The sequence below is a fragment of the Nanorana parkeri genome, unplaced genomic scaffold (genome assembly GCF_000935625.1).
Source record: "Nanorana parkeri isolate BGI_ZX_2015 unplaced genomic scaffold, ASM93562v1 scaffold281, whole genome shotgun sequence".
NCBI lineage: Eukaryota > Metazoa > Chordata > Amphibia > Anura > Dicroglossidae > Nanorana > Nanorana parkeri.
Genome location: NW_017306549.1, coordinates 690,991 through 699,019, shown reverse-complemented (window position 1 = coordinate 699,019; position 8,029 = coordinate 690,991). Strand labels below are relative to the sequence as shown.

Below are 8,029 nucleotides of genomic sequence, written 5' to 3'. Positions count from 1 at the left end.
CATCACTATAAAAGAGAGGGGGCAAAGAGCAACCATAGTGTCAGTGAATTGGAAGCTATTGTGGGGGAAGAATAGGGAAAGTTAACAAAACAAACTATATAGGGAGAGATGAGGGTAACCCAACTGTACTTTAATTCTGACTGCTAGCTTTTTGCACTAACACCCTTTTGCTGCCTTTTTTTTTTTGTTCTTAGGAGCTTTTTTATTTTATGTTGATAGGGCCTTTTATTTAGATCGGGGTACTGAAAGCGGCAACAGGCATTCACCTATTAGTGACCATCTGTTCTTGGAACTAACTTTTGTTCACAGAACGCTGCTGCATCATTTGAAAGAAAAAAAATGGGCAACAACAGTGTGCACCTAAACCACCTGATATTATATCACTCACATTGAACACACACCCCCAATCCCACAAAATAAAAGTTAGGCATACAGCAGTTAGGCCCATTAGCCATGATTAAAACTGTACTGTTGCTGGCAAAATTTACACTGCTGTATCCTCTGCAGTATCTCAACTCTTGTAGCAAAGCTCCAGCCTGTGCTCTTTATCTCTAGCAAATGTTAGCCTAGCCTTGCTATTTAAAATTGGGCTGCTGTTGGGCAATTTTACACTGCTTGTGTAGTAAAACATTTGCTTGTACTCTATTTCTACAGTACATTTTGGCCAAATCTTTCTCATATTAAATGTTTAGCTGCTGACCAATTTTACACAGCTGTACCACCTCCAGTCTCTAAATTTTTATTGAGCACTTGATTGAAATTTGCCCACGGCCGGCCAGTTTCGCATCAGGGAAAACAGTGACAACCAAAACAAACTAGCTTCCCATTCTTTTTTGGACAGTAGTTTTCCTATTAGGCTAATAGTATTAGCCCTAAAGATGTCCAGAATTTACCAAGAAGAAGAATTTACCAAGAAGACTCCCCTCATACTTTAATGAAAAGTTCAGGTTTGCCAAATTTTGGACAAGATTCTCAGGACTAGGTATGAGTTCAAGTTTGGATTGACCCTGTTCCGAATCTAAGCTCCTCCAATCACAGAAGGAAACTTTTTATTCTGAAGCCAAACCAGCTGCGGACAAGGAATTCTCTGCCCACAGCTGCTTGCATGCAAGGGGGCGGAATGCAGTGCAGTCATTGACCTTACATGTCCACATGACTATATTTGGTCAATGACATTGATTTAATATGGCCATGTGACCATACAAGGCCAATGATTTCAGCACAAGTATCCTGATCCTTTGGTAATGAGCAGCTGTGAGATGGAGAATGTTCCAGCCTGCAGCTGAATAGGCGTGTGGTCCCATGTAGCTTCAGGGTTAAGAGGAGCTCAGGTTCAGACCGGCTTTGGTCCAAAACTACTCAGGACCCTTGGCGAATTAAACCCTTGCAGATTCGCCCACCAGTTAGTTTCAAAAAGTAGTACTTATCCAACCATTGAAAAAATGCAGCTCTGTCCCCTTAATTTTACCATTTAAAAAAGACACAATGAGGCTAATTCAGCTAAGCAAAGGCCAATGTTCAACATGCAGTAGCCTGCAGCAACCAAACCTTACCCTTCTATTTTCAGTAAACAAATATGACAGGCCCTTGACTATTGTATTTTACACATTATTGTTTCTGTGCTGCTTTCACTGCTCGGAAGCCTTCACATTGGCTTTAATGACAAGATGAAATGACTTCTGTTGAAGCTGTAGAAATTGCCAAGCAGCAGAACAGGGCACAAACAACATGGGGCAGTAAGAGAACACATGTTGCCAAAGTAACACATTTTGAAATTAAATATTATAACACCTATAAAAAGTATCTATATCTATTTTTTTAGTTTTGGATACTGTAGAGAAAGGTGAAAAACCATATGGTTTTTATGTATTTATTTATTTGTTTGTTTTGCATTCAATGCTCCATTGGGGATATTTCCCTTTAATTTCTGTCCCAGAGACACAACAGTATGCGAGAGGAAATTCCCTGTTAGACAGCTGTCATCAGTACAGGTGTCCTAATTGGAAAGTTCCCCCTTACCTTGTGTCCCAGCAACAACTGTCAAATTTTGTTTCTGCAATGACAATAACCCCACAGGCCAAACAGACAGGGCTATGCTTTCCAGAGCAAAAACAGCTGACAAACGTTGTATTCATTCCCACTCTATCCAAAACTCTAAAAAAAAAAATGGATATAGATACACTATGGCAAAGGGGAATTCAGTGACCCGCAGTTGAAAGAAGCCGGGGTGTGTCACTAATAGCTAGGACGTTTGCGTCTGCCTGCATTCTAGCAACCAGCAGCCCACAGCAGGAAGCTCTCACATATAGTTGCAGTAGTAATATCACTAATAAGTATATATTGCTCTCAGTCCTTGTCGGCAGTTACAGTGCAGTTCTAGGTGAGCTATAAGGAAACAAGCAAATATTACATTTATCTGACATTGTGAGGAAAGATTTCGAAGCACAGGGAAAGGGAAAGCATAGTATGCAAAGCTAGATGTAGTAAAAGCATTGATGTGTACACTTATCCTTTAAACAGAAACAACTTAAGCTGATGAGAGGTATAAAGTACAGCCACCTAGGGGTGCCTGAAGATAAATGTAGAAGCATTTCATTGCCATGCTGCTCCTAAATGATGCAGCAAGGTTTTGGCACTTCTTGGGAGTGTTGAAACCCACTCTCTATTGCCTCCGACTCATTTCTACGGGTCAGAAAGGAAACTAATATGGGCCAGTAGAAATCAGGAGAGAGAGGGAAAGCACCAAAGCTACTAGAGGTGTTGGGGATTTGCCTAATCAGAATGGTCTGACATTCGGGCAGGGTAGGAGAAAGGTGGGGCTGAAGGCTTCTGCTTCCATGTGCAGGCAACGCTAAGTGCCTCCACTTTATACCTGTCAGCAGCTTTTTTTACTTTATTACCCCCACAGAATCACTTTAACCTATGTAATTTAGTTTCATTATGGGTTTCTACTACAACAGTTCTTACCGTATTTGTTATGAACTCGTGAGGACGCTTCCAGCAATGAACTTTTAAATTAGCCGGCAATTCAATCTTTCCTTCAGGATCATCAAAGAAATGCTGGAAAAAAAGGGTTCAATTACTTTGGGGGAAATATCTATATATTTTCTAAAGAAGGAATATGCTTTGCAGTAGGGCATATCAGAGCACAGGGTCTTAATTTATACGGACATAGCATACTTGCATCAGCAAAACTGCTTATGTGTTCAAATAAAATCATTATATTGTTTTTATTTAATATCTTTCCTGATGCTGAAGTGTAAGATTATATTGCTGTGTATTTTTAGCAGCCTAAAAGATTTATCAGGCTGTATCAATGGTGTAGCGGGAAAAGCGTGTGCAGCTACCTAGCAAGATAAAAAGCATAAACCATAAAAATAAATGTATGTGTTTCCTGATTAATAGTTATCTTCCTTCCATATCTACCGTCACAAATAATTCAGCTGCAGATTTCACAATTTCCTTTACTATCCAGCATTAGACAAATGTGTTATATGCACAATAGTTTCCTACTACCATAGTGATCCCTAATTAGTAGCATGGGAACCACGTGTGGCTCATAGCTCCCTTTGGTTCCCAGCAGTCTCTCAGCAGATTCTTTGCTTTGAAATACTTGTCTTATGTGAACGAACATCTGCTGCAAAATTCACTTCTAATTAGAATAAATGCAAATTCAAAGGCCTTATTTCTATAATTCTGTTGAAGTTTTATTGTTTTAATGAAAAAATACTTTTTGAGTGTTCTTTTCTAATCCTTGGTGTGGCTCACTGACACTCATTAGGAAATCTGACTTATGAGTTGAACTAGAATGGGGATACCTGATCAAGGACATTGAATATTCAAAGGTGAACTCCTGCCCTTGGTCAATGCAACTTAATTACTTTATTACCCTTGCAGTGGGGTCAACCACACACTGCAAGGGTTGCCTGATCATTTTTGTCTAGGTGCCTAAAGTTATACTCACCCAGTGCTGAGCTGGCTCCCATCTTCTCCGGTCTCTTCCAGTCTGCTTCTCCGGTCCCCTCCTATGCTGCAGCATTGGGATGTTTCTCACCATTCTCACATCTATACACAGTGTATAGAATGTGATGATTTCCAGGACCTTAGACCGCTGCAGTGGAGGAAGAGAGAGGCTGGAAGGAACGGTGTGAGACATAGCAGGCTCCTCAGTTCAGCTAAGTATAACTAAGTATTTAACTAAGCAGTTCAGGTAAGTATAACTTATAAACAAGTAATTAACCCTTGCAGTGCAGGAGTAGCCCCACTGCAGGTGTTAATTAATGTTTTTCCTGGAGAGACACTACCCTTCCATCTTTGCAAAGGGGCCTCCAACCCACTAATACTCACCCTGACAGGACTCCCCCTCCACTCTCCACTGTCATAGTAAGCAACAATACCCGGTGCTTCTTAGTATAGGGGAGCATGTGACTTACTCTCATGTGACAGTACTGATGTCTAGCAACCACTCACCAAGACTTAGTATTGTCATATTGCAGAGGGATTGACATTGCTGCTCAAACAATGAGGATTTTAGTTCCGACTGTGATGGAGGCTGGAGTGGTGGGGAAGCACTGGTAAGGTAATCAGTGGGCCAGAGGAGTCCCTTTGCAAAGGCACTGTCACTTTGTCCTGAATGTGCAAGGCATCAGAGCACCTTTAATCATTTTGGGCCACGTGTGGGGAGTATTTATTAAACCTCGGTGATGTTCGCAGCTGTTAAAAGACTACATGTCTCAATAGGCATTAGAGGGTCGTAGCTGGTGGGGCAAGGTGATGGTGTTGTGTGTGGGCATTACTAAGTACTGAACTGGTCTTCACTGTTACATAACACTGCAGGGACGCTACTAATGCCAGGGTCATGGTGTCACCCCTGTGGTCTTGGGAACTATGGGGGGGAGGGGGTATTCATTACAATCAGGCTAGACAGGAAGAGGCTGCATGATGCTTACGGGAGTAAGGAGGAGGCCATCCAGAGAACCGCCAGTTTTTAAGTTCACTTGGAGGAGAGGGGCATTGCAGCTCTAGAGAAGGAGATTTTAAGACAGCATGACCTTCACTACTGCAGGTAAGTAAAAATGTTGAGGTGTGAGTTTATCTCAACATCTACCTACACTGCAGAAACATCTGCAGTGCCACACTAACATTTGATTTTAGAAAATGCAATGGCTGCTGGAACTGCTAGCTGTCCCATTTTATAAAAAATCTTGATGATGGCTTCCTCAGAATCTCCTGTAAATGTTCAGTGGCCATAATAAGTACAATATAGATATATCTATACTTAAGAGAACTAAAATATTACAGTTAAAGCTTAAGTCCACCTTTAAAAAAATAATAAATGCACACATATTCATAGAAAAAATGTGCATTTGTCTTTTTGGCTTTGGACTCAGTAAAGCATTGGAACTGTGATCAGTGCATCGCGCGTGCAATGCTCTGGCTCCTGCACATTTATCCTCCTCTTTGCCATTGAGAAGTTCCTCTGCCATGGTGGCAGTAAATTTGTAAATAGATAACGTAAATAGATAACGTGGATGTGTCAGCAGAGCCACGCATACCCATACCAAATTTTAAGAAATCGCAGCAGTCTGCAGGGAGAATAACCCGGCAATTCAGGTAAGTGTGGGGGCGGGGGGGAGAATAGAGGTTCTGGGGGTGTCAATGTGACCATGTTTGTCGAGATCCGCCCAGCTGCGTGAGTGACAGCTGACTCTGCCTATCTAGGGGCAGAGCCAGCTGTACCCGCCCCCTCCCCCGTCCAATCCGCCAGTCAGCGCTGGCGGATCGGAGCGGGGGGAATCCAGCCCCTCCCCTGTCACAGCAGAGAGCCGTGACAGGATCGAGAGGCGAGCGAACCCGGTATGTGTTCGCTCACCTCCCGATCTACTGAGCCGGCCTGTGACAGTCTCATTGTCACAAGTCGGCTAGAACTATGAGGTGAGTGAAAAGCACTCACCTCATAGTTCTCCTTTAATATTCTAAAAGCATGATTAATTTGTTAGGACAGACTACAAAAGCAAATTATTTGTTGCAACACATGCCCAAAACAAAAACTCTTTCTGATCAGATAGTGGTAAAAAGCCTGCAGTAGACAGAATCCAATCCACATATTAGTCAGAGCCAAATAAATAATTTTTTACACAATTAAAGTGGACCTTTACCCATATCTTTAAAATAACAACAAACACACCTTTAGAAATGTTTAGTAATGACAATCTACAAACACATACTTCTAGATACTGTGTTTCCCCAAAAATAACACACTGTCTTATATTTTTTTGGGCTCACAAAAACACACTAGGTCTTATTTTCGGGATAGGTCTTACTTTTTTTTTTGTAATGTATAACGATCCAAAGTTAATGCAAATCCAAATGAAATAATCAAAAATGGCAAAATGAAGAAAAGCGTGATCAGGGCAATCAGGGGTACCTTTCCAAGAGCAATTTGGTAACCAGAATGAGTGAAGCACACTTTCACTATAAATTCCTCACAGGCGGAGTGCATTTGGTATCACTCCGCCTGTGACAGGAGGCGGCGCTATAGAGAAAACATCGGCTTATGCGGCTCTGCTCCCTGTGCTGCCGCCTCACTTCCTCTAGTGCTGGCTTCATTGGCACTGCTGATTCTCTCCTGCGGCTCTTCAGGTTCCCCCTTATGCCACCACCGGCCCTGGCAATGGTCACAACTAGGTCTTATTTTCGAGGTAGGTCTTATATTTGAGCAATTCCCAAAAATAGTACTAGGTCTTATTTTCGGGGTAGGTCTTATTTTCAGGGAAACAGGGTAATTGCAGGCGTTGTATTCTTTGCATACCTTATTTCTCTTTTCTTTCCAAGTCTTCTGACAGTGGCCATTTTTTTTTTACTAAGGGCAGATTACTAGCTCACTTTTTACTTCCTGGATTTCTGGCACATGTGACTAGACATGTGACCATGCACATCATCTCAGCGGAGGAAAATGCCTTTCCCTGAGATCTCATGAGATTACAGGTGAGATTTCGCAGCAATGCTCTGCTGATGACAAGGCAATCCCAGTGGGTGTTGCTTTGGCAAACTGAAGTCATTTTGCCCTTTCAAAGCAGGAAGTGAATTTTCTGCAAGTGTAAGTATTTCAAAATCACAGCATTTTACACCTGACGTGTCTCTGCTATTATTAAACATCATATATAGAGTGATGCTTTGGTAGAATTTGATTTTAGAGTGTAAAGATAATAAATGTCAGTCAAAGTACCGCAGCGCTGAATACTGAAAAATGGCCTGGATGGGAAGGGGGTTTAACACCGCGGATGTCAACTGGTTAAAGAGAAACTTCAGTCGTATCTTTAAAATGACAATAAAGTGACCTTTAGAAATGTTTCGTAATGTCAGTCTACAAACAGATACCTATTATTTGCATACCTCAGTTTTCTTTACTTCCATATTCTTCTCATGGTGGCCATTTTTACTAAGGGCAGATTAGAATATCTTCATTTTACTTGCTGAACCTCTGGCACACGTGACTAGGAGCTAGGATCTTGTGAAATTTTGCAGCTTACAATTAAGGTTTCCCAGCATTGCACTGGTCATGTAACCATCTGAGGATGCATTACTTGGGCACAGGTTACATCACTAATGCCCTAAAAGACAAGGAAGTGGGAAAACCAGTAATTGGAAGTAAAAGAAAATATGTTTACTGAACTAATCAATGTTACATGATTTCATATCAGCATGCAGAGCTGAATACTGATGTGATTTTTAGTGAAATGGGGTATAGGTCCACTTTAACATACATGGACATTTTATACAATAGTTGTTGATGTAAAATCTTAAAGAAGAACTCCAGGAAATTTAACTCCAGGAAATGATTAACCCTTGCAGTGGGGCTACCCCTGCACTACATGGGTTAAGTGATTGTTTGTGTATAGGTGCTAAAATAACAAAGATATACTCACCAGAAGCTCTGAGCCGGCCAGCTGTCACAATGCTCCCTCCCCCTCCCTGCAGTTTTTTTTAAGAATAATTAACTTTTGTAAATATATATATATATATAAAT

At 41.4% G+C, this 8,029-nt stretch overlaps 1 protein-coding gene across 1 annotated transcript in view; it reads right to left on the bottom strand.

The window, feature by feature from the left end:
* The window catches only part of ADGB (androglobin), a 206,294-nt gene that overhangs the window by 167,926 nt on the left and 30,339 nt on the right, over window positions 1-8,029 (bottom strand). Inside the window, exons 3-4 of the mRNA XM_018557360.1 lie at window positions 7,473-7,475; window positions 2,968-3,060 (exon numbers count right to left, since the gene is read on the bottom strand). Coding sequence (XP_018412862.1) covers window positions 2,968-3,060; window positions 7,473-7,475 — 96 coding nt within the window. The remainder of the gene's footprint in view (window positions 1-2,967; window positions 3,061-7,472; window positions 7,476-8,029) is intronic.